At 36.3% G+C, this 27545-nt stretch overlaps 3 protein-coding genes across 4 annotated transcripts; 2 read left to right on the top strand and 1 right to left on the bottom strand.

Annotated features, from left to right (window-relative positions):
- Positions 1-5943: 5943 nt before the first annotated feature.
- On the top strand, positions 5944-10181 carry LOC123552221 (G2/M phase-specific E3 ubiquitin-protein ligase-like). 2 transcript variants are annotated; one of them, XM_053553215.1, is made up of 3 exons: positions 5944-6118; positions 6740-6990; positions 8857-10181. In XM_053553215.1, the coding sequence occupies exons 1-3, from the start codon at positions 6033-6035 to the stop codon at positions 9093-9095; spliced, it is 576 nt and encodes a 191-aa protein (XP_053409190.1). In that variant the 5' UTR covers positions 5944-6032; the 3' UTR covers positions 9096-10181. The 2 variants fall into 2 exon arrangements, with proteins under 2 accessions (XP_053409190.1, XP_053409191.1); XM_053553216.1 differs by having other exon boundaries at positions 5946-6118; positions 6752-6990.
- A 409-nt stretch (positions 10182-10590) lies between these two features.
- Positions 10591-12409, top strand: LOC123535789 (uncharacterized). The gene has a single exon (XM_045318539.2). The coding sequence runs from the start codon at positions 10728-10730 to the stop codon at positions 11478-11480; it is 753 nt and encodes a 250-aa protein (XP_045174474.2). The 5' UTR covers positions 10591-10727; the 3' UTR covers positions 11481-12409.
- A 5805-nt stretch (positions 12410-18214) lies between these two features.
- On the bottom strand, positions 18215-27057 carry LOC123560686 (uncharacterized). The gene is made up of 6 exons (XM_045352853.2): positions 26930-27057; positions 25951-26124; positions 24483-24580; positions 22616-22755; positions 22060-22172; positions 18215-18358 (listed from the first exon to the last, which is right to left on the bottom strand). The coding sequence occupies exons 1-6, from the start codon at positions 27055-27057 to the stop codon at positions 18229-18231; spliced, it is 783 nt and encodes a 260-aa protein (XP_045208788.2). The 3' UTR covers positions 18215-18228.
- Between the last annotated feature and the right edge of the window lie 488 nt (positions 27058-27545).

Below are 27545 nucleotides of genomic sequence, written 5' to 3' on the forward strand. Positions count from 1 at the left end.
GAACTGAACATCACCCACATGTTGTGGAAGAATTGGACAGTGAGGACGAGGAACTGCAAATGGCGTTTTGGAAAGCCTTGATCCATCTGTAAACAATGAACCTGATATAAGGTGAGTTGCCTGTAAGTTATGCTGTATACTAAAGTTGTCTGAATAAAGATATAACGGTATAGCTGCTTTGCGATAAAATTATGTGTTCACACACCAGTTATGGGAATAGTAGCAAAAACTAGAAAAAGACATAATCTTGTGTTCATTGTGGAAACAGTGATGTGTCTTTTGCCATTGCCTCTGTCTCCAAATTTCTTCAAATGACATATCTCTCTAAATTACCCACGAGATTTTTGCATTCTTATCAAATCTGAAGATTACCTTATCAAATCTGATGATAACTATTGTGATTACATATGTAGGTTAACTTATAAAAGCAAATTATAAGATACAGTCAAACTTATGCTAGCGACCTCCCGTGAATAGCGACCACCTGTCGACAACGACCGGTTTCTGGTCCCCATATAGAAAAATGTTCATAAAAAGGCCGTGAATGGCGACCGCGACCAGCGACCGGCCAAACTGATTCCCAAGCGTCATATTTGCCCCCCAATAACGACCAAGCTGGACCGTTCCGGCTTGAACATATTTGAAATCCGCCGAATTTTCACGTCTTTAGCCTTATAACAAACATAATAATTACTGCTTGATTGAAAATTTGCAAGTTTGCACCGGCCGAATTAATACATAGAACATAAAGAATGCAAGAAGCTGAAAAAATACTTTTTATCACTATCAGCATGATAATGGCTAACTGAGAAGTGACCCTTCCCCCCGAATAAAGACCACCTGTGAACAAAGACCACTTTTGCTTGTTCCGAAGAGTGGTCTTTGTTCACAGGTTTGACTGTATATATAATATAGAAATGCAAAACTAAAATGGTGCTTTCTGTCCACTGACTAGGTTGTGTTATAAAAAGGATAATATTGACAGAAACTTGAATGCAGACAATAGATTTCACATTGAACTGACATAAGACATAATGACTTTGACCCTGAAATGACCCTGTCTGTTTCAAAATTTATTATTGGCCAAACCTGACAAGAAATAGTTGGAAGTCATAAATGATTTCTGTTTTCTCACAGATTTGATTTGTGTCTTATGTTTAGCCTTTGGTTTGGATGCTCATGTCCTTATGTGCAGCTTTACTTCTTTTATACTTCAGTATATGGTATCTGCAAAAATCTGTTTGTATTTAGAACCAACTCTGAGGCTGAAAATGACGTTAAAGACATCCTAAAGACGTACCAGCAAGAGACAGTGAAGGAAGATACTGTAACAAAACTGCTCGTCCTTTGAAGCAGTATTCTGGATACAGCATTAAAAGGTCTTGACAGAAAAGCTGTTAACTTCAACTCAAGATTTTCTGGAGATCCAGCGTAGGATGAAGGGGGATCAAGGCGGGAGTTTTTTAGGTAAATTTTATGTTGTTTCAATCGCCATTCAACACATAGTGAGTTTATCGAGCATTTTTTTTGGTTTCTGGTACCCCAACCCTAAATATTTTTTATGGCTTTAGAGGCAAAAGTAATCTTTTTGAGAAAAAAAAGTTGCGAAATTGCACACTTATGCTTAAAACATGGCCTTAATAAAAGAAGATAAAAAACTACTTTTACCAACCTACCTTCCCTAATTTTTTGGACCTTGATACTGGAAACAATCATTTTTTTGCACATAGGGACTGCCAAAGCTAGAAATATAAAAATCTTCAAACGACATCTCCTCCAAAACCATTGAATGGATTTTGAATAAACTTGGCATTGATGTTCCTTGGATGGTCCTCTACCAAAGTTGTTCAAACAGTTCTACTTGTTTGCACATAGGGACTGCCAAAGCTAAAAATAGAAAAGTCTTCAAATGACATCTCCTAAACCAATAGTCCGATTTTGAAATAATTTCACACAAAGGTCCTGTCACCCTCCACCAAGATCGTTCAAATTATTCCTATTCATCAAAAAAACATGGCCGCCAGGGGGCGTGGTCACTTTTCCCTATATGTATGTACTTGGAAATTTGAAAAAAATCTTCTTGTGTGAAACTGCTGGCCCGATTTTAAAACAATTTTACACAAATGGTTCTTGTGTAACCTTCGATAAACGTTGCTCAAAATTTTCTGATTCGTAAAAAAAAACATGGCCGCCAGAGGGTGTGGTCACTGTTCATCAACATTTTTTTTCAACAATATCTCCTGAAAAACCACTGAATGGATTTTGATGAAACTTTACACAAATGATCTCTGGGTAGCCCTCTTTCAAAGTTGTTAAAACTGTTCCCGTTTGTTGAACATACAGGGCTTTAGTTAAAAATAGGTTTTCAGCTATCAGACTTTAAAAATCCTTTTCTCTAGCGCTTTGATATTTGGCATGTGATGTAAGGCTTGGACTCTCTTCCAAACTTATCCAAATTATTATGCCCTAAGGTCAAAACGGTGGCCACGTCCCTGTGTCTGACATTGTACTTACTATATGCTTTTATATTAGAAAATCTTCTTCTCTAAATCAATAATAGCTAGAATCTTGATATTTGGCATGTGATATCAGATTTTTAATTTCTACCGTAATTGTTCAAATTATTGCACTAGGTTCAAAAATGTGTTTGACTATTATATAATATAGGCTTACATCAGAAGAAACTTAACTCTGTTCTTAAACAAACACACATGAAGCCTTGTACATAGGTGAGCGCTATAGGGTCAGTGACCCTCTTGTTATGTTAAGTTTTTGCATGCTGCTGTATTTCTCAGTCACTATTAACCATAGGCTTTTGAAACTTCAAATACTACCAACACTCAAAGTATGTCCTGACCATGTATTTAGCATTTATAATTTCTTTATATATTTGGATAGATCAGTCTTTATACCATTGCTTTACCCTAATTTTAACTCCTTGTGCAGTAACTAAATGCATCAAGGGGGGCATTTCGTGTTCTACCAGCCATTGTTAGTATTGATTCTATTTATTTTTTTTCTTGTGTATAGATTGGTAATGAAGGCTCTGCAATAGTCTAGTTTTTTTCTACGGACCTGAATTAAACCTTTTGGATTTCGCATTGATAATTCTATGAAGGAAACAGATTTTGAATTTGATGATGTAAAAGATAATTTAGTTCTGAATACACCACCATGGATTCTTAATTCTCCAACAGTTCTTTTTGATATGAAAACCGCATTGAAAAAGGCTGAAACAAACCCTGAAATATTCAAGTCCAAATATAACGAAATCAAGTCGGCTTACAAAGATCATTTTCCTATTTATACAGATGGTTCAAAAGATGATTCAAAGGTTGGATGTGCCGCCGTTAGCCATCTGCATCAATCAAAATTACGTTTACCAAATAACGCTACAATTTTTTCAGCAGAAGCAAAAGTAATTGATTTGGCCCTTAATTTTATTTCATAATATATAATGAAGAAAAGTTTATCATCTTTTCCGACTCACTTTCTGTATTACAATCAATACACAACCGTAATACAGAAAATCCTCTCATTCAAAACATTCTTCTCAGGGTTCATGAACTATCTTTTAAAAAGTCCATCATATTCTGTTGGATTCCTAGTCATGTTGGTTTTTATGGAAATGAAGATGCTGATACTGCAGCAAAGAAATCACTTTCATTAAACCAATCTAAATTGAAATTACCATATACTGATTTTAGGTCAAATATCAACAAATACATTTTAACTAAATGGCAGTCCTCATGGAACAATGCTTCGTTCAATAAACTTCGTGAAATTAAACCTACTTTAGGTGAATGGCACCAAGGAAATAGATCTGTTCGCAGGGAGGAAGTTGTTCTTTCTCGTTGTCGAATAGGTCATACTCGGTTGACTCATTCGTATTTGCTGAACAATGAAGATCAACCTGAATGTATACCATGTCAAACACCACTTACTATTAAACATATTTTAATCGACTGTATAGACTTCGATCCACAGCGCAACTCATACTATAATGTTGAATCTCTAAAAGAGCTGTACGAGCAAATTTCAGCCGACAAAATTTTGCAGTTTTTGAAAGAAATAGGTATATATCATAAAATCTGAACCTTATTTGATTTTTATTCACCGCTTTTATACTTTTTAATGTTTGCATTCGATTTTTTATGTATTTACGCTTTTACTTCAATGGTTTATGCTTTGCAATTAACGTAATCCATTTAACATTTTCTCGGCGATATATGAGCTTTTTGTGTCGATTCGCCGTAAAACCCAACTCATTCATTCATTCATTGAAACCGGAAAAATCTTCACACAAGTTTTAACGTTGTTGGAAAAAGGACATTGTCGCCTTATATGGAGATTAGTAGCATTGTCTCTGGCACAAGATGGTCCGGGTCTCCATTTCCTCTCTTCTGACCTGTATGACTTAATGGTTGGGAAAAGACCACAGTTGAAGGAAGTTGAAAGCTTACTGCCAGAGGACACAAATTCCATGATACAACAGGCAAGGTCATAAGATTTAGTTTACTTCCAGCAATCTAACCCTAATTGCTCCAGTTCAACCTAGTGACTACTGTAGATTAGTTTTACACATATATTACTTGAATAAAGATATTCATAGGACGCCAGTATTTTGTTAAATCACAGTTGCATTGTAACTGGGAATACACGGAACTTGTTGAGAAAATACTCCTACTTTTCTGGTTGGCCGGGTTTTCGAAGAATAATCCGGCTTGTAGGTTAAGGCTGTCCGAGCGGATGGATGGGTGGACAGATGGGAATAATGAGTCTCATGTTAACCTTTTTGTTCATCCATTTTTCTCAACAAGTACTTGTCCAAACTTTAAGAAACTTGGTCAGAATGATCCCGTATTATCACTGGGTCAAAGGTCAAGGTCACTGGGACCTAAACATTGAAAATGGTTTCCACTCAATATCTGGACAAGTATTTCACCTAGGACCTTGAAACTTCATACATATATTGGTCTTGATGTGTACATGACCCCTATTGATTTCGTGGTCAAAGGTCAAGGTCATAGAGGTATAAACATTGAAAATGGTGTTTTTCTTACTTTGATTTTTACACCAATTTACAAAGTAATAATATGGACTACTATGTAGCAAGGTATACTTCACACATAATCATATTACAGTTTTTTTTTTAGCTCACCAGAAGACAAAGTGCTTAAGGTGAGATATTGTGACTGGTCATTGTCCGGTGTGCGTCGTCCATTAACATTTTCCTTGTTAACACTGTGATAAACCTTCCTAAGGTTAATCAGAAATAGAGTAGACATGAAATCCAAAGGTTCAAACCTTTGACTTCCCTGAGGATCTTGATCCTGAGTACCTGTAGTCGGCAAACAAGTCAGTCATGTTCATTGTTGGAGCAGACATAAAATCAAAGGTTCGAACCTCAGATCTTCACTGATGAACTTTACCCTGAGCAACCGTGGTCGGCCCACGAGTTCTGCACTTGGGAAAGGAAACATGTCAATCACTTTCATTATGGAGCAGACACAAAATCAAAGGCTTTAACCTTTGACCTTGACTGGTTACCTTAATCTGGAGCTGGCATGGTCAATACATGGCTTCTGTACTTTTTCATGGGAAGGGGAACAAGTCTTCCAAGTTTCATGATTATCATTCAAGGGTTTAGGAGATACATATTGAACCTTGACCTTAAGCTGGCATTGTTGACGCGTGGAATCTGCATGTCTTCTTGACAACTGAAACCTGTCGCCCAATTTTAATGATTATCCTTCAAAAATTTTAGAATAGATATTGAGCAGACGTGAAAACGTAATGATAAAGACATCAAAGCTGTCACTTAAAGTGTGACCCCTATGGGTCTGCCATGCTATGCCAGTGACACTAAAATGCAAACATCTTTGAAAGTGATGCTTATCAATGTGTACATATTTTGTAAAACTTTGAGTACTGCATTGCATTATTATGGATGCTTGTTTTAGTTGAGAGATGCAGATAACTTCACTAAGGAGGACTTGTTCCTTGTGACGTATGGTGACCAACTGTTTGACATGGGAATCACAAATGTATATAAGGTGGCCAGAGAAGACAAGGAGATTTTAATTGAAATGATAAAGAAACATCACATATACTACAGGTATGTATTCATGCCCATTACTTATACTAGATACTTTTACTATAGTTTTGGACAACACAATTGTAATTCTTGTTTATAATTGGATATAAAATAAAATTTCAATACATCATTTGGTAATGGATTGTAAGATTCGGACTAGTCCTTATTTATTTAATTGCAATACAATTAGTACAATCCTATATTAAATCCTTCAATGATGCATTTATTTTGATGTATTATGAAGTATGTATTTTATATTTACAATTGCAATGTTTCTTGGGGTCTTTCTGCATACATGATTCTGTATTACTCTACTGATACCACATACTGTCTGTTGATATTTTACATTGATGTTAAATAGTGATTCCAGTACTTTCTTGGACAAAATTAGTATGCCATGGAACCAGAGTAAAAATACATGTGAGAAATCTGATAAAGATGTGGTTGCCTTTTGTATGCCATTTTCAACTCAAAGGACACAAATTTGTCAATGAATGGTCATAATAAGACATAAAAACATAAAAATACAGAAGCCAGTAACACGTTGCATCAGATGTTATGAGTCAAACTTAATTTTGAAAACTGTAAGATGGCCTAAACGAAAGGGCATGTGACTAATTTATTTTATTTTAAAACTGCCAGTATGTTCTTTAGAATATCAGGAGAAATCTCCCAATTCACCAGTGGGATGAATGATGTAAACAAGGCATGGGACATGATCACTTCACATGCGGAACTTTTCAAGCCAATCTTCTGCTTCAAGCCCAAAGAGATCTCTGGAGAAGATATGTTAAGACTCTTCAAATTCAACTACAGTGAGCCTGGTTCCAACAACAGAGCTCTGGAAGATCTCACCGTATTTGGTTGGGAATCATTTCTTCAGTCAATTGAAGGTAAACTTGGTACTGCAGAAGTAACATAGCTTGTGTCACTTTTATCCCTCGCAGAAGGTGGAGGGATTTAAATTTGGCATTGTGTGTTTGTTGGTTTGCTTGGCTTTGGTTTGTTTCTTCATTCATTTGTTCGTTCGATCCATCACTTTTGTAAATGACTTAAGTATTTGTCGTTGAATTTAAAATAACATACCTCAAACTATTCTCAGCACAAGATTAATTCAGAGAAGCAGTTTGTTGTGTATCACTCCAAGGTTATGGTCATGGGCTCACGACTCACAAAATAGGACATATTTTCATATTTCAGCAATATGTTTGGTATTGTGAGAAATGTTCAGTTACCATCAAGTCGGGATCCTAGGTGGCAGAATTGTGTAATTTGTAGTTACCTGTCCTTGCTCTGTACCAGTACAATAACACAGTAATGGAGACATTTCAAAATTTGTTATTTGTTGCATGATTTGTTTTTCTACAAAATTTCCCTATTTTAGACCCAGAACATCCTTTGCCATTATAAAAAATCCAAAATGCCCCACTTTTGGACCGAAATCTCCCTCTTTGCCTCTAGAAACAGTTCACATGTATGCATTCAAACATTTTGAGCCCCAACATCAGATACACATTTACGATGTATTTTACGTGGTGTTTACCTGTATATGAAAATGAAATCCACAAAATACATTTGATGTATTGTTCTGAACACTTGTATGTACCGGTAGATCAGACTTAATGAAAAAATATACACATGAGAATACTGCAGATTAAATGTGAAGCCTTGCAGATTTTGATGCAGTTAAAATCATGTAATTTTTTGTGGTAGTCTACTTTTTAGCTCACATGAGCTCAAAGTACTCAAGGTGAGCTATTGTGGTCAGTCACCGTCCGGTGTCCATCGTTCGTCATTTGTCGTCTGTGGTCAAAATTTTACTTCAAACAACTTCTTCTCTGAAACAGCCTGGTGGATTTTAACCAAACTTGGCAGGAATGGTTTTAGGGTGGTTCTTTACCAGATTCCTTCTGTTCAAAGGAGTATGTGAAAATTTTAGTTGCCAAAATTCTAAAAAGCTAGCAAATTTAAAAAAATCTTTTTATCATAAACCACTAGTGGGATTACAAAACAATTTCAAAGAAACGTTAATTTGGTGACCCTCTACTAATCTCATTTAAATAATTTTGATTCGATGAAGAACCAGGCCACCATGGGGTGGGGAAGTTTGCCCTTATATGGCTATACATGCAACTTTTAAAATCTTTTGTGACAAATCATTTGCTGGATTTAAAAATGATTTCACAGAAATGTTCCTTTGTTGACACTCTACTAGTCTCCTTTAAATAATTTCAATTCCTTAAAAACATGGCCGCCATGGGGTGGGGGAGTTTTTTCCTTATATGGCTATTGAGGCAACTTTGATTGTCTTCTCGTCAGACACTATACAACTGATTTCAAAATAATTTAAATAAATGTTAAACCCTACACCAAGAAATGTAAAACATGACCGCCATGGGGCGGGGAAGTTGCCGTATTTGGCTATAATGACAATTTTTACAATCTTCATGTCTGAAACTGTAGTATTGACTTAAGGGGAGCGGTGGTCTAGTGAATACGGTGTCTGCCGCTCAATCCAGGGGTCGTGGGTTCGAGCTCCACTGGGGTCACGACCATGACTTTTCATATGACACCAGTACTGGTTTTTCCAGGAAGCCGACTCGAGAGTGGTTCCAATAAGCTTGAAGCTTTCATTACAATTGAGGTAAAACAAATCAGTATAAACTAAAACAAATTTTATGGAAATGTTCCTTGCGACACTTTTTACAGTTAGTTGAGCAACCCTTGTGCCACTTTGACTTTCTTGTTTCTATTTTTAGATGGAGACAGTGAAGTCACATTTTCTGAAATTCTTGTTTTTGTGACGGGGTCAGACCATATTCCACCATGTGGATTTTCTAAATTGATTGATGTTGACTTTTACACCATTGAAGGTCGACTTCCATCCACATCAACTTGTGCTCTTCAGCTGTGGTTGCCCAGAGTTACAGACCCTGGCATGATTACAACTACTATGGTTAGAGTTTTGACAGGATATTACGGATTTTTGAAAGTGTAGTTCATTCAATATCTTGTTAATGAACAGTTACATTATCAGAGTTGACAGTGCATATGTTTCGATCAGTCTTTGAACTCTTTGTTAGTTTCGTGTTTATGCTACTGTCACAAGTTTATGATGTACATTGATGACTGAATATCTTTAATGCAAACATATTTAGTGACAGATGTTTACCTTTGACATTTTGTTCTCTCCTTTTGTTTTTAATTTGTTCTCACTATGCAAGTGATGGTGTAACTAAGTTTTACTTTGTTTGTTGTGCCTTAAGAAGAATAATTTCATATAATTATCATTTTTATACATTTAAATGTTAACATATATAACACAATCAATGCAAGAATATCATTTATTGTTTAGAGCTACTGACATCATCATGAACAACTGTCAGATATTGATTTGCCAGTATTTGTTTCATAGCAACATCTACTTCCATAATTTTTAGCTCATGGTGAGCTTTTGTAATCGTTGGGTTTTTAGCTCTGACAATATACCAACATGACACTGTTATAGTTTTGTGCTTATGATTTTTGTTGCTATATTATATATTAACTATTTTTCAATGACTGAAAGTCTGAAGTAAGACAAATGATCAGTAAATGCTTAAACAGTTGCTTAAGATTTATGACTTGGCAGCTGTGATACTTAACTGTTTTTAGCTCACCTGTCACAGAGGGTCAAGGTGAGTTTTTCTGATGACATTTTCTCATTCACCGGTCTGTGTGTCCCTTCGTAAATGTTTCCTCGTAAACAGGCTAGAGACCGCATTTATTAATTTATTTTAACCAAACTCTCAGTCAAGTTCAAAAACCAGCCAGATCCCACAATATGGCCCCTGATAGGGCCACAATGGCTGTTGTGGCTTTTGTAGCATTATAGTGCCTACATTTATATTTTCATTTGTTCCAAACATGCACACAACCTGTTACAGCAATAGCTCTTGGATTCTGTGTAAAATGGGTCAGATCCGGGTATGTGTTCAAGAGTAATGGCCCCTGATTGGTCCCAAACAGGTCTAATATGTCATTGTGAACATGATAGAGGCCGCATGTTTTAGTGTAGTTTAACACAACCTCTACCACCATAAGATCTTGTCCAAGTTCAATAACTGGCAAGATCCCACCACGGGTTCCAGAGTTATGGCCTCTGATAGGGCCAAAATGGCTATTTAAAACAGAATTACTTGTTATTGTTCATATCTCCCTTATTATTACACACAGAGACATTTGGTCAGTGTTTATCTGCCATTGAGTTCTTTCATTCTGGATCACTTAAGAGTCACTAGTGTCTAGAAGTCACTGTTATTGAATATAGAATATATGGATTTTGCTCACATCTCGCTTATTATTTCACATAGATGCTTCATATTTGGTCAGTTTGTCCTTGCTGTTGAGTTATTTCAGTTAGAATGACTTGGGAATCACAAGGGTCCTTGAAGGTACTAGTGTTACAAAAAATGTATTTATTGTAGGTTAAGAGTTATGAGTATCCGATTTATTGAAGTGTATCAGGACTTGCGCACGATATTTTCGTGCGCATTACCTATCAAATGTTTAATTGAAAGGCGTGTAGATTCGCCACTCGAGGGCTTCGCATTGTACTGTAAAGACCTTATTGCATTGTACATGTATCTATATGGATTCGTCACAGCAACCACGTGTTGATAATTCTGCGGATTTTAGATTGTTTTTGAAAGAGGAGTTTAATGCTTTTAAAGAGCAAATCAAGGATGAAATTTCTAGCTGTTCAGAGAAAAACGTTCTTAAATTAAAAGAAGGTGTGAATAAACGTTCATCTGTGGACTTTAAATATCAAGGTAATAAGCGCCAGTTTGACTTTAATTCAGAAATTTTAGAGGACATTGAGTGTGTGCAGGCTTTGGTGAAGTCAGGTGAACAGTTGGATTCGCTCCAGCGGCTTGAATCTACAGCAAAGAAATTGCGTAAGAGAAACAAACTTGTTAGGCTAGCGGACAAGTCTCCCGCTGGCTGGGGTACCGTAGCGGAATACGAATCCGACGAATTGGCAAGCGATAGTGACGATGACCGCAAAATTCGAAGAGCCGAAGCAAGGGCATTATCTAAGAAGAGAAAGCTGTCTACTGGTCGAGCTTCTGTGGCGCCTACTGCTACCACTACTTCTAGCAGCAGTCAGTTTCACACTTTTCGTCCCTTTCGGAGGGTCCAATGTTACGCTTGTTCCGGTTTCGGGCACATCAGGGCAGAGTGCCCCAGGCTTCAGCAATTTTCATCGTTCCCAGGACAGAGATATCACCCCGTTCCCGTCGGCAGAACGTACCCGGGTATTATCTCATACCAGTACCCAACAGGAAACAAGGGCGACAACCGAGGTGCAACCGTCAAGCAGCAGCCAGCCGAAACAAACTGATAACAGACAATATAATGACATAGATGAGTATTTTTATGCTAGTAATGCTTGTAATTTTTCACTCAATGATTTCGAAGCTGATGTACTTTTTTCGCATTCAAGATATTTTGAATTTCAGAATGATGTATCTTTAGATGGTTCTTCCGATAACAAACCCGGAGTCAAAGGTAGATTACGTTTACATGCTGATTACTGGAGCAATATTTTAGAGGCTCCTGATTTTATTATTGACGTAGTAAAAAACGGTTATGTCATACCTTTTTATGAGATTCCAATTTCTTATTTTATGAAAAATAATAAATCAGCCTTCGATCATTCCGAATTTGTAACGGAAGCAGTTGCCGAGTTAGTTAAGTCTGGCTGCGTATTGGAAGTACCTTTTCAGCCGTTTTTGGTAAATCCTCTCTCTGTGTCTGTGAACAGTTCAGGCAAAAAGCGTCTCATTTTAGACCTTAGTGTTATGAATACATTGGTCAGGAAAGAACATTTCAAGTTCGAGGACTGGAAAGTCGCATCAGAATTTTTGTTAAAACATGGTTTTATGTTTAAGTTTGATATTTCCTCTGCATATCACCACATAGATATCGCAGCTTCACAACAGACTTTCTTAGGGTTTTCATGGACCGAGAATGGACAGTCGAAGTACTATGTCTTCACTGTCCTACCATTCGGACTATCATCATCTCCATTTATATGGACCAAATGTTTAAGATGTATTGTTAAATATATCCGTCTTCAGGGTATCAGATTTGTGCTATTTTTAGATGACGGATGGGGAGTAAACAAAAATTTTGAATGTACTCTTCAAGACGCTTCATTTGTTGAAAACGCTTTACTTAAGGCGGGGTTTTTGCTTAACACACAGAAATCGATATTAATTCCGGTACAAATTCTAGAATGGTTGGGTTTATTGTGGAATTTAAAGAACAATCTTTTAGAAATCCCTGATAGGCGCGTTAAAAGCGCAGTACAATGTATCACATCTATTAGGGGTAAATTCCCATTTCTTACAGCGCGAGATATGGCCAGGTGTGCGGGAAAAATAATTTCCTTGATGCCAGTGTTGGGTAATGTCTGTAAGCTTATGACCAAAAATCTGCACAGAGCCATTGAATGTAGGACCAATTGGGATTCCGTTATAGATGTATCAGATTTAGGGGTGTTTTCAGAGATAAACTTTTGGGAAAAAGCTCTTTTGAATAGACCTATCAAAAAGTTGTTTACATCTGATGTCAGTTCTATTACCATTTATTCTGATGCAAGTCAAAATGCATGTGCAGCTTACATCCAAGGTGATTCTACGGCCATTTGTCATAGGAACTGGTCTTTATCTGAGCAAAACACCAGTTCCACTTGGCGTGAAATGACGGCTATCGCATTTGCATTACAAAGTTTTCTCCCTTTGATTAAGGGTCGTGTTCTCAAATGGTGCACTGATAATCAAAATTGTGTAACCATAGTTGAGAGCGGCAGTACGAAACCCGATCTACACAGTATAGCTTTATCCATATTTGAAATGTGTTTAAGAAATCAAATTTCCATTTGCATGCAATGGGTTCCGAGAGATAATAATTTGTACGCAGATTACTTGAGCAAACTGGTTGATTGGGACGATTGGGGGGTATCCACGGCCTTTTTTGAGTTTCTTGACACTATGTTCGGGCCGCATTCGATTGACAGGTTTGCGAATCATTACAACCACGTGATTAATAGGTTCAATTCATCCGTATGGGTTCCTGGTACAGAGGGTGTGGACGCGTTCTCCTTGAACTGGGCCGGAGAAAACAACTGGCTTGTTCCGCCGGTGGTTTTAATTCCAAGAACTATTAATCATTTAATAGCATGTAACGCTAATGGCACTTTGGTTACACCATACTGGCCGTCTGCGCCTTTTTGGTCCATGATTTTTGGTCGTGACGCGGTTCTGAAGGACAAAATTTCCGATATTCTTGCCTTTAAGTCGAACCCAGATATTTTTGTACAACATTTAAACAAGAACTCTTTTTTCGGCTCTGACAAGTTCTCAAGCAAGGTGTTAGTTGTTCGTTTTCAATAAAAAACTGTTTTTATGGCACGTAATTCCTTTTTATTGCAACAAACATATTTTTTATTGTTATCTCATTCTATAACAGTTGTACGTATTAATTGATACGTTTTTAAGTAAATGGTAATATACTATACGTTAGTATTTGCTATAATTTTGAGATTTGATTAAAATCGTAATGGCTGAACAGATTTTGACCGAGGGTTAGGACCTTTAGCCGAGGGCTAATAACGAAATTGAGATTCTCACTGTTGTTATGTATTTGTCATACATGATTATTTATAGATTTATTTTTATTGAATTAGACAGATATATATAGAGAGGGGAAAAGTTGTCTTATCGCTAGGACAGGGTTAAGCACCTGTCCAGTCACTTTGTTAGAAAGATACTTGAAGTGCGTAAATATGTATGACGATGATAAATCTGAAGACTTTATATTTCGTTCTGTATCGTACCTTAAGTCTCATAATGATTATGTATTGAAAGGTTCTAAGCCTATATCATATACTAGAGCCAGGGAGGTTCTACTTGAAATGTTAGAACAGTTAGGTCTAGACAAGACCAAGTTTGGACTTCATAGTCTTAGGAGTGGTGGCTGTACCGCTGCCGCTAATTTTGGAATTTCGGACAGATTATTTAAAAGACACGGTCGTTGGCGTAGTGAGAAAGCCAAGGACGGCTATGTGAAGGACAGTATAGACAATATGTTATCTGTTTCTAGAAGTTTAGGAATTTAGTGCCGGACAAAATTTATGCTTTGTGGCATCTGTTGTTTTTTATACTGAACTATAATTACTGATATATTTGCTTAGTTTATTTATAAGCTTAATAAATGAGTCTGATTAATGATTATGATATTAATATCATTGCTATTAAAGTATAATAGTTCAGTGATCCCTCCTTCTTTGTTATGCTCGATATTGAAACAATGCGAAGGCCATTATTCTATTTCGGCTTTGTTGTTTTTTCTGTTTTAGACTTAAGGTCCCAAAACTCTTATTATGTGATAAATAATTTATTTTCGTTTAAGCGAAGCGAATTAGAAAATAAGTATAATTATATAGCTATTGCCGGGGCTATAGGAATGCGCTTTTCCATCACTCCGTCCGAAATGCCGTGTCCGATTGATAATTATGTCATTTAGTAAGGGATTTTAATATTACTTGGCACAACTGTTCCCCATGATGAGACGACGTGTCATGCGCCAAACTCGGACCCCAGACTCAAAGGTCAAGGTCACCATTGGAGGTCAACAGGGCTTTTCCCCTGTCCTTTCCATAGTTCTGCCATCCATTCAGAGAGTTTAAAGTTACTTGGCACAAATGTACCCCATAATAGGGCGATATGCCATGCTCAACTTTCTTATCAAAAACAACTTGTGCAATTTTCCATGCAGAAATGAACTGTGACCTTGGATGATCTTGATCACAACCTGTCTGTAGAATTTTAAGCTAAAGCCTTCAAATTTGGACCTTGTTTGCAGAATAGAACTTTAACCTTTACTGTGACCTTGTGATATTCTAAAAGTTTGAGCTGCAGCCTTCAAATTTGAACCACCTGTAGAATTGTGCACCTTTGAATTAAAGTCATGTTTGATGACAGTGATGGTCACTAGGTCTTATGACCTCATGCCAGATAGGTGAGCGAATTTAGGAACGTTATGGTAGTCAACAGTTTAATTTTAATTTGTTTTCATTTTTAGCTCAACTATTCGAAGAATAGGGGAGCTATCCTACTCGCCCCGGCGTCGGCGTGAGCATGTGCGTGAGCGTCACATAAATGTTTAAGTTTGCGTACCACCCCAAATATTTTCAAAGTCCATTGAGATATTGCTTTCATAGTTTGCATACTTGTTTACCATCATGACCGTAGTCTGTTAAAAGGAGGAGGCAACTCTATCAAGCATTTTGACTTAATTATGGCCCCTTTTCGACTTAGAATATACTTATTGTTATGTTAAAGTTTTACTCATTGCTTGTATTATACTATCAAGCACTGAGAATAGTCGAGCGCGCTGTCCACTGACAGCTCTTGTTATGTACTGTCATGTCGGTTTTACTGGTAGTACTGTTTAAGTATGTTTCAATGTTATATTTATTTAGTTTGTTTCAAAGTTATTTTAAATAGTTTTAATCTTGTCAGTTTGAGAATTTTATTTGTTGTTTTAAAAGGAAATACAAGTTTGCGATACACAAATTGTTGTTTATTACTAGGCTTGTCTTAATGTAGGCATCATTGTCACTAAAGTTCTACTGCTACTGGCACTTGCTCTGGGAAGATACAGTCAAGCTCGAGTTTCTGTTATCAGTTGTTTGATAATTGTTAAAAGATAACATGATCGCTCAGAATGTGTTTGGTGTGGACTGGTCAAGTATAGAGATGTACGTCTAAGGCGTAGAAGACCAGTGAATACAGCGTTATTAGCACACTAGCTGTTACAGCTAATGTTAAATGTTTACCACGTCAGATAAGCTTCTTTATCTTTGATTTGAAGCCTAATGAGTGATGGATTCCACTGTTAGAACTTGACAGTATCTTACTGTATTTACTGGTATGCAGACTAATTGCTGGAAACAAGGCGTTCAACCTATAGTGTGAATGATCTCAATAATAAGAATGACGTATCGTGGAGTCTTCTAAGTTAAAAGGTACTAATACTACCTCCTTGGTGCCAAAGGTGTAAAGTGACACTTCATTATTTTGAGAAAATCACATTTAATCCCATTAAGGTATGACCCAGTAATAAGGTACCTCCGCTTGAAGAGCGTTCAATACCTGCAATAAAACTACTTTGAATTATTATTATTAAAGTTTTCAGGGGGCATAGGTTCAAGCCCCACTACGACCAGGTTTTTTCCCCTTATACTCCTTTTTTCTAGTAAGTTTTTTATTCAAGACTTATTTTTGATTTATTGTACACAAGTTTAAATGTTTCATTTGATGTCATTTCTTGCTGTTCAAAGTGAATTTACCTCTTGAACAGAAGGGGGTAGAGTTAGACATCTTACTAAATACTGAGTTACATGCGACAAAACATCTATTTTGCCTTTTACTCTTTAGATTACATATTGTGGAAGAAATGTAGACTGGTTTTACTTCTGCCCCAAGGTTATTTCTGAATGCAGTGAGCACAATTTCATTAAATCCTTTTACTTGAGGCACCCTAGAAAAAAATGATATTCACAGTTTTATTTTGTGTTTTATTATTGTTTACCAATAGTTTGATGTTTCATTTATCAAAATTAATGGTATATTGAATTATCTGTAAACATTTTGGACAGTGGCCGTCACTTGGACATTTGTCTTTACTTGCGCTTGAGGAAATACCATGAATTATACAAAATATATGAAAAATGACACAGCAAAATTGTTAAAATTTTGCATACAATTAAGTCTCACTGGATACAGTATGTTGCTGTAACATTGTTTTGAACATTTGAAATATTTACCATTATATTGGCCATACCTTAATTAATACAAAATAATGTTTAGACATAAGTTAGATGTTAACAAGTTTCGAAAGATCAGCTATATTCAAACAGGAGTTGCTGTAAATTAAAATGATCAAACTGTACCATTTGCAACATTTTATGCACATTTTGACATTCTCAACCAGGTTCTCCTATTACTAGTATTAGGTTGGCGAGGGCATAGGGCAGTATACGTACTGATTTCAAAAGTATGAAAATGACATTTTTCGTCAAACTGCAACTTGGCACAAGGGGCAGATACAATATTGTTTTGTTACCTACCATTTAGCATATTGTACCACTGAATCTTATGGCTGACCCAAATCAGATGATGGAAAGGGAAGACAAATCAGATCACGTTTCATATTTTATAACACAGTTTATTAATTACAATTTACTACTGCACTAATGAATCCATACATGCATGTCCAATGATGTATCAGTGTATCCACTTATTGAAAATAGCTTGTCAACTGTTGGAGCAGGTCTTTTGCTTCATCTACTGTTTCAGGCGGCATTCTTCCGATGGATTCCAGCAGCCCAAAAAGGATAGTTTGCAGGGACTCCTTACATCCAGTTAGCGACGGTGTTTTACAAAAGGAGCGGAAGGTAGCTACATCTTCCATTTCTACTGGAAAGGCATAGTCTCTTGCGCCTTCAGATGCAAAAATAAATAAATATGACTGAATAACATATATTAATTTAATTAACGTGCGTAGTAAGATAAAGAATGCAAATCCAGTCCAGATAAACATATATTTGCAAATAGCGGTGTCTGTTTCATGTTTTTCATTATGTTTTTGTTGATGGTAGCACGGCTATTTGTAGTAGAAGCAATATTGACACCATGTTTTATGGGATCGTGGGTCCGAACACCATCGGGACCCGCCCTTTTTCTTGTAACAGACGATGAATTTTTCATATAAATTGATTAAGAATATATGAATTTGAATCGCGTAATCTATTTATGTGTCAATACGTTCTATAGGCCTTTAATAATGATATTTAAAATTTGGTCATACAGGAATTTCTCCACCATCGAACCCCGCACGTGGTGTTATGTGCTATGTATGACACATTATGTTGATTGACTGTGGAGTTTTAAAGACTTTGAACTGAAATGGCAGTTTTACCATAAAGTTGATCAATAAATGTTTAACATTTTAGACGAAGAGCTTTCATCTATAGCTTGTGATAATAATATTAGCATAATACCATATAAGTCTGGATGGTATTAGAGGATTTCTGGCTTGCCATGGACTTCATCCCCATTCTGACGTCTGATTTGATGATCGTTCCATTCTTGTCGGCACAGATCCAGCTCATGTTGTATTATTTGTGTGAAGCAAAATCTTACACATTCTCTGAAAAATGCAAACACGCACACACACAATCACAGAAATGCATATCATACACTCCATAAATGTAATGTCGAGTCTTCCTGAAACCCTACGAACAAAAATTTGCCTCCTTTAAGCTGTGCCCCCTCAACTTCATAGGCACGTTCATGAACAGGGATGAGGGGGCGTACAGTCTGACCCATGTCTACGACCCTTCGTCGTTTCCACGAAACCGGAAACTGACGGACAAGGTCGAATATAGCCGATCATCGCAGTGAAGACAACAGACCGTTGTCAAAACCGTCAAGGTAAAAAAATTATTTTGCATATTTTTACTATGATAGACTGAATTCTGAAGTTGATCATAATTGGAGTTCGCATTCATAGGCTAGGGCTACTGCCTTCTAACTGCACGCTTCTGTCAAAATCTCGAATATTGATACAATAATAATAATAATAATAATAATAAAGAGGATAAAATTTGGCTGTAGCCAGTATAACATATGGTCCTCTAATATAATATTGTAAAAAACCATCCCAATATATACAGTGAATTGAAAGACATTAATAAAAATAATGTATTACGAACAAATTAATTCTTAGTTGCATAAACAGTATGTAGTACAATGAACAGAGATTAAGATAAGATAAAATTATGTATAAGACGTGAATGAATAAATGTTATTTGTAATCCGCGCACTAAAACCCTAAAAACTCTCGTGAGAAAAGTACGGGAAAGCGTTGGATTACATTTAAGGAAACAATATTGTTATTATGTCACATATGTAATAACAGATATAGACTAAAGTAAACATAATAACACATGATATAAAAATGCGGACATTGCAAGTCTGTTACTCTTATTGATAAGACATGAAGGGAGATAAAAATGAATAAGAAAGAAACAAAAACGAAAACATAAGAAAGAAGAAAAATAGTTGTTTTTTTTTTTTTACAAAATTGTCATATGAATTATACATAACTAATTAGATAAGAAGAGAATAAAAATGAAAGCAGTGCCACTAAGTAGAAAAGATTTGTAGTGAATAATGAATATATATCTTTATAAATGTATATAAGAATGTTTTTCGTGAAACTTACAATGTCTGAGAACTCACGAGTGCGAAGAATGAACAGTTTACACCTATGAATGATATTGTGGATGGTGGTGGTCAGAGAAATGGAATGCACAAATCAGGAAATAAGGAAACGAACGCCCATAATAGCATGCTTCCCCTGCTGAAAGCCTTACATGGTGAAACATTGATTTTTATACCCCCACAAAACGAAGTTTTCGGCGGCGGTGAGTGGGGCTGGTATATAGGAGTGAGCTTGACGGTCCGTTGGTTTTCATGGATTCCGGACAATAACTCATGAAAGGCTTGACAAATTTAAATGATTTCGTTACACAGGTGTAATATCAGAAAATACAGATCAAGATTTTGTGGTCATATACACTCTAAAAGAATTAGAAGAAAAACTGAACATAAAGTTAAACTTTTTACAATACATCGGATTTAAAGCATCATTAACTTCATATAAATCAAAAATTCCGAAGATAACTGGAGTTAAAAAACTAACATATCCTATAAGACCACCCATAATAAATTTATTTTTTAAAAGCACAAAAGGATGTAGTGATTTTTACAATATTCTTAATAAAAATAATGATGTACCAACATCTAAAGGTAAATGGGACAACACTTACAATATAGAAAACGAAACTTGGAAAGAGATTTATCAATCCCCCTTCAATCTCCCAGTCAGCTCATTATTACAATGGTTTCAGTATAGAATAAACCACAGAATTTTATCCACTAAATCATATTTATATAAGATCAAAATTATTGATAGTCCATTATGTACATCATGCAACCTAACAGTAGATGAGACAATTACTCATATGCTTTGGAGTTGCCCAGAAACTAAAAAATTCCTTGAACAAATAAAATCAATGCTCCACTCTAAAAATATCCAGTTTAACCTTTCTGAAGAATTATATATATTTAATATTGGTAAACGATATAATATTGGAACTTTAATCCTAATTCTAGAAACAAAATATTATATCTTCTCTTCAAAAAGATTAGGCATACCTCTTTCTATTAAAGCATTTAAATATAGGATAAGATGGTCATTTACTGCATATGAACATATTGCCAAAAAAACTAACAGACTAGACACCTTTGAGAAATATTTGAAGCCAATCTTGCAGGCATGTGGGTATATGCAGGATAACTTGCCTCAAACATAACCAGACCATGACAATTATCATAAGACATTAAATTTTTTTTTACTATTATTCATCAGTGTAAACAGGTGACCACACAGACACACACTGCCTCTTCTCTTTTTTTTTTTGGCTTCTATTCTTCATTACTTTCAGCCACCAAACTCTATTACTAAAATTAATGGAATTTTAATTCTCTCCATGCATATGATATGGAATTATCTTTCAAACTTTCATATCTGTGAAACATACCAATGATAAGAATATATGATCAATGATTAAAATGTACATATTATTTGCATAATTTGCATATATAACAGTATTATGTATATATAATTGTAAGGTGCAGTAGGGGATGATTCCCCGACCCCAGCTTCACCTATTTACGGGGAGAATAAATGGGTCACCTTTAGGTGGCTGAAAAAAAAAAAAAAAAAAAAAAAAAAGATTTTGTGGTCAGTAGGTTAAGGTCAGAATAACCTTGAACAGTTAAACGATTTCTCGATGATAACTTGAGAACACTTTTGCCTAGGATCATAAATTTTGGAAAACAGATGTAACATTAAGGTCACAATGACCCTGAACAATTAAGCGGTTTCCGGATGATATCTTGAGGATGCTTTGATCTAGGATCATAAATTTTGATACACAGGTGTAACATCATGAAACACAGGTCAAATTTGACTTTTGTCAGTATGTTATAGCTCAAGGTCACAATGACCCGGAACAGTTGAACGGTTTCCGGATGATAACTTGAGAACGCTTGGGCCTAGGATCATAAATTTTAGTACACATGTGTTACATAATAAAGTACAGGTCAAATTTGCTTTTGAGGTCAGTAGTTCAAAGGTCAAAGTAACAATGACCCAAAACAGTTGGTTTCCGGAAGAAAACTTGAGAACGCTTTTGCCTAGGATCATAAAAATTGATATGAGGTTGATCATGACCAGCAAATGACCCCTATTGATTCTGAGGTCAGTAGCTCACAGGTCACGGTCGCAGTGACACGGAACAGTTCAACTGTTTTCGGACGATATCTTCAGAACGCTTGGGCCTAGGATCAGGAAACGTAATAGGGAGGTTAGTCATGACCAGCCCTATTGATTTTGAGTTCAAAAGGTCAAGTGACTTGGAACATTTAAAACTTTTCCAGACAATAACTTGAAAGCGCTTGGGCCGATGATCATGACCAGCAGATGACCCCTATTGATTTTGTGGTCAGTAGGCCAAAGGTAAAGTGAATTCGCCTAGTTCTGTAACAAGGCCGTATTGTGGTGGTATAGTTCGTCGCTCCTGTGATAACTCTAGTTTCGGATCGGGTGCCCCTTTCGTCTGCCAGAGCAGACGATTTTATAACAAGCCCTATTCCGTCTGTTCTATAATTCTACTTCCACATAGATACTTTTTGTCAGTATAATATTAAATGGTACTTGGGCATATCTCCTACATAAAGGTATGGCCATAGAATATAGTTCGTAACAACTGTGTAACTCACATGTGAAGGTTATTTGCGGCAGAAAATATCCCTCTGCTTTCCAAGTCACCAAGAATATCTTGCCATGCTGCAATGCACATCGCATGAAGTCTCCTCCACCAACACTCTATCCTCTGTGAAAAGATGATAGATTTTATATTACACATCAAACACAGTCTCATAGTTTCTATTAATCCTGTTCGGGTTGAAACGCACCTTTTCACGACTTTGCTGGAAAATGTCCATGGATACAGTGTTTTCTAGGAACAACTAGAGCTATCGCTAAAGGTGATTAATACTCCCCGCAACACCGCTGTTACCCAGTACATTTTAAGCACCAATTAAATTTATGGCTACAATTACAGGCCCGTTATTCTTAAGGACATTGCATGACTTACATCTACAAATCACTGAAAACATTAGCGTTGTAATGTTAGATGCTGAAGTCATTATTAATGTAGATCAAGGTCTCTGCGACTATTTCCATTTGTATCCAGACATGGACATTAACAATGATGACAGACATAATGCAGTCTATTGCTAGCAACCTATGCTTATATATGAATCTGTTTCGAACCTGGTTTGAAGGTGAACTCCCAATTAGTACACTTTTCGCCCCTGCCATCTCATCCCCGTGGAACCACCGGAAGGACTTCTGCATGTTAGCTACAACACCATTCTCGCTGCCTGCATCCATTCTGATGCATCTTTGTGCTCCTGATGTACAAAAATTAAAACGTTTGTTTTACATAGACTGATATAATACATGCATGTACAAGTATGTATGTATCCAGTTCATCTTTTATTGCTGAGAAAATATGTAATTTGTTAAGTCAGTTAAAAATTTTGAGGAATTTTTTCTATGATTGTAAGTACCATTTGTTTCCATAAACAATTACAAAGCCAAACTGTCAACATTAATTAAAAGTAAAACGACGCATTAACCGTGAAGTTAATCTTAACCTCTTAAAAGAATCATTTATATTATTGACATTCTAACTGCACAGATTTTCAACGTAACGGTATCATCGTTTGAAGAATTGATGTCTACAGAGAATATCTGATAGTGCGTTATTACTTATTTCCAGGAAAGGAGTGGTCTCGAAAAGGAAATAATTTCACGAGTGGCGCAGTCACGTGTAAAAAGTATCCATTCGAGACCGCTGCACGAGTGGTAATAAAAGTGATAATTCAATGAAATCAAAACACTAGATCATCATATTTCGTTCTAATCCTGAACAGGTTCAACAAATGTCTCGGATACAAAGTAATGCCGGTTTCCCATACACATTATGTATGACTGGCAACGTTTGCAGAACAGTATATATAATAGGATTATTACAACAGTAACTCGAGCTGGGATGCTGTATTCGGCTCGAGTATATTTTGCCAGATCGGATCACCCGAGCCGAATGCAAAAATCCTAGATCCAGCTACTGTTGTAATGACTCTTTTATCATATACCTCTATCTTTTTGTTTGTTTATTTGTAATCGAACGAAATCTTAAATGTTTGTTGATGTTAAAATGAAATGAGTGATGTTTTTGGTGTGCACTATTTATATAACTTTGTCAGCTCATGTATATTAATGAAAGTAGTCCGGGGCCTCCGGGACCGGGTGGTTAAGGTTGACTTAAAATCACTTGCCCCTCACCGATATCGGTTCAAGCCTCACTCGGGCCGTTGAATTCTTCATGTTCGAAAACCATCCAGCTGACCTGTTCTGAATAAATTTTGTGGATGTCATGTTGCTTTCTTTCTCTCGCAAATGTTTGTTTGTTTGTTTTGCGTTTAACGACGTTTTTCAGCAGTAATTCAGTCATGTAACGGCGGGCAGTTAACTTATTTAGTGTTCCTGGATTCGTACCAGTACAAACCTGTTTTCCGCAAGTAACTGACAACTTCTCCATATGAATCAGAGGCGGAGGACTAATGATTTCAGACACAATGTCTTTTATCAAATCGTCACGGAGAACATACGCCCCGCACCCTACTGAGCTAAGCGGGCGGGCTTCTCTCGCAGAAAATGGCAAAAAAAGTGTTTCCTATCAAATCCACATTATTCTGTTTATAATAATTTGTTGATACTGAAAATGACATTTCCTAATGGTTTAAAGCTTATCTAAACTAACATATCGCACTTGTTTTTCATAAAAATATATATTTTTTATTCTGGGCGCCATTTTCCAATGTAAATCGTGCGAGGTGCTGTCATTTTTGGAAACAAATACCGCGCTTAAACACGCATCAAAATGGAGTCATTTTAACTCTCGACTGTGCGTGGAATGATTTTCGTGTGGAATGAATGTCGTTTCGTAGTTACAAAAGTGCATCAACCAGTTACCGGTAAATGTGCCTTTAAAATGCTACGAAGCATACGGCGGTCAGAAATACCTTATGTATGCAGTATAAACATATACTGAATGCTAAAATTAAATCTATACCTTTTGCTTCTGTTACAACCTCAAGGAAATATGATGCCACCACCTTAGGGTCATTATTTGTTCTATTCACTTTTAACCATAAAACTCTCCGGGAGTTCCTAAAAGTCAGAACAAGTATGCTCGTATCGAATATGAAATAATAAGAGATAATCATATCAAATTTTAACAAAAATGGTTAAAAGTTTATAAAGCTTTTTTACTTTTTGTGAAAATTTAGAAGATGTTCGTAATCTTTGAACGTCCACGGCACAACCCGAATGCCATGGCGATGTTGTCGTAGAAATTGCTTTGTGAAATGTTCGTGGTTAAACGTCTTCTGAAATAAGGCGGATACACAGGTTCTGACAAGTTAGAAAGTAGTTGGTCGTCGGTAGCTGGACATTGCAGCAACTTTTTGGCTGGTAGCCGGCAGCTGAATATTCCAACTACTTTCTGGTTCCTAGTTTGATATTTAAAATACTTTGTGGTCGGAAGCTGGATGTTCTGAGACTACTTTCTGGTCGGTAGTTTGGTATTTGAATTCTATTCTGCTTGGTACTGGAATATTGGAACTTAAATTTGTTTCTTTGAGGCTTCGATAAAAGTTTTGATTCAGCCGTACATGGTTAAAACTGTACAAAAATGACCGGACGTTTAATATATCCAATCCGTATTTTTCAATAATTTATGTCCAATAACTGAAAACATCAAACTGAAATTTTCCATCCGCAAAACTAACGGACATGGTCGCGAGAGGCTAAAGATATTTTTTGCCGTGTACGTTCCCACTGGAGCACTTTCCAATGTGGGTAAATTGCTTGTGTCAAATGAGGGGGAGGCTGAATGTAATACGGGTTGCTTAGGCAGGCCGTCCTATGGTGGTCCTAGGGGGTAAAGTCGCTGGTGTTTATGCTAGCCGTCCTTGGGGGTATTTCTGAAAAAAAAAGAACCTATTCCATAGGCAGTCTTTGAGGAGGGGGTTCTTGAATGAAACCTTTTCCATAGGGGGTTCGAATAGTTTCTGGAATAGCCAAATAGACTAATAAACGATAAATTCATAACTAGCTTTAGCTAATTGTTTCAAAAACCATTAAAATAGATTAAAAATTGGCGATTGCTAATGACTGCACAACAATTGGTATGATAAAATGTCTCATAGCCACTTCGGAGCGGAATAAAACGTCCGTACCCATGACTTTTCCAATAGGCCGTAATTCAACAAACAATTATAAACATGCAAAATATTCCAATTACCAATGCATGAAAGTAAATAAGTACTTGGTAAATTCCAGAAACAGTTATATACATTGAAAACAGTAAAAAACTTTAACTACCGACCAGAAAATACTGTTTAAAAATCCTAACTGCTATTCAACTATAATACTAAATAATATGTCAACATACATATCCTAATAATAGTTATGGATAAAAAAATAAAGCGTTTCTATACTACAGACCTACAAACAATGAACAACTTCAAGTAACTCACCCATCTGTGGCACCATGTATTGCCAGCCCATAGCGCTTTATCTTGTCATATCCATCCATGTGAGCTAAAGAGTTTGGACCTTTGTTGCGATATTTTCTTCTAATGAGTCTATGTCTGCGTCTGGCTTCAACACCCTCTGGATCCAACAATCTCATCTGATGAAGAACCATGTTTCTACAATACAAAACAATGTTATCTTGAATGTCATGTTGTGCTCATCTGGCTACCATATTTTTCATTGGAACGGATCAGATTTAGCTGTCTTGGTCGAGGACAATACACGTATTATTTTAGAAGTAACATTAGCCTTTTTCTACAAAACGTCTAGAGTGGGGCTCGAACTCACGACCCGCTGTCCAGGTTAAAAGCCTGACGCGCTACCAACTGTGTGGTCTTGAATTACATTACTCAAAAACCTGCAGAGTAGCTAAAAATTGGAGCTAAACCAACCTACAAACTGCACTATAGACTCTGATAAAAATAATAAAGTACAAAAACAACAAAACTGTGACAGTTTTCATAAGCGTGTTTCGTGCTTTTCATGACTTGCATGGGGTGTAGAAGTAAACCGTTTGGGGTATTATTTTTCAAAGTTTGTTCATCCCATCAATTGAAAAGAGCACATGATTCACGCTTTCTGAACACGATAGCTGTGACATCGAAAGTAGTTCGCCTTTGTCTTTAAAGACCTGCTCCAGTCCTACCTGTCACTGACAAAAGCATGAAAATCCTGACTATGAACAGTGACGCCTGTCAAAATAGAGTCCATTTTATATAAAATTCTATATAAAATACCTGTGGTTTTGCGTGCTAAGTGTGACGCGTGGCCGTTAACTGTTACCTATTGTAATTATGGGTTGCATATAATAGAATTTGAATAGCCGCGGAGCAGGGCTTTAAGTTAATAGGTATTAAATATGTAGAAAGGTACTTCCATCTCCTACAGTACCTAAATTTATTTCTGGTAGTTTATACTTACCTTCCAACAGACATTCCGTGTCGAGACCGTAATCTTTGAGACATCGAACGACAGCCAAGACTGCGTCCGCTGCCACAGAGTTCACTCTGAATATAAACGTATATAAGTATTTTATTGATGATCCTCATATCTACAGCTGCTAGTTAGCCAAAAGCAGCATAATTAACCATTCATTTCGTATGCCTTTTCAGCATTCGTCAACTTAAGAGGCATTTAAACAGACTGAACTTAAAGGCAAAGAAAATCTCCTATATAAGTGACCCCCTAATACAGACTTTTTATCCCAATATACAAGATCCTGTCTGTCCAGTTGATAAGGTCCATAAAACCCTGTAGACTGACATGTAGCCTAATTATTGTTAGAGAATCATAAATTTTATTGCTACAGATAAATTATGGTTTTTCCTGTGTTTGCATTTTATGATTGAAATGCTGTTGTTTTTGTTTTTTTTTTTTTTTTGGGGGGGGGGGGGGGGGTTCAGAATGTACACAAAATTATTTGAATTGATAATATACTAATTTTGATTGCTCAGTCATGTTGAGTAATGCCCTGACCAATTATATTATAACTCTTATAGCAAAGCAATTCTCACTCCTTAACAATAAAATAATTATT

Source organism: Mercenaria mercenaria, chromosome 10, assembly GCF_021730395.1.
Source record: "Mercenaria mercenaria strain notata chromosome 10, MADL_Memer_1, whole genome shotgun sequence".
NCBI lineage: Eukaryota > Metazoa > Mollusca > Bivalvia > Venerida > Veneridae > Mercenaria > Mercenaria mercenaria.

Coding starts and splice junctions, on each gene's coding strand:
- LOC123552221 (XM_053553215.1), top strand. CDS start 6,033: ATGGGAATCACAAATGTATATAAGGTGGCCAGAGAAGACAAGGAGATT. Junction 6,119..6,739: donor AAACATCACATATACTACAG/GTATGTATTCAT, acceptor TAAAACTGCCAG/TATGTTCTTTAGAATATCAG. Junction 6,991..8,856: donor ATTTCTTCAGTCAATTGAAG/GTAAACTTGGTA, acceptor TTCTATTTTTAG/ATGGAGACAGTGAAGTCACA.
- LOC123535789 (XM_045318539.2), top strand. CDS start 10,728: ATGGATTCGTCACAGCAACCACGTGTTGATAATTCTGCGGATTTTAGA.
- LOC123560686 (XM_045352853.2), bottom strand. CDS start 27,057: ATGAGGATCATCAATAAAATACTTATATACGTTTATATTCAGAGTGAA. Junction 26,125..26,929: donor CACGGAATGTCTGTTGGAAG/GTAAGTATAAAC, acceptor TTTGTATTGTAG/AAACATGGTTCTTCATCAGA. Junction 18,359..22,059: donor GCCGCAAATAACCTTCACAT/GTGAGTTACACA, acceptor TGCATTTTTCAG/AGAATGTGTAAGATTTTGCT.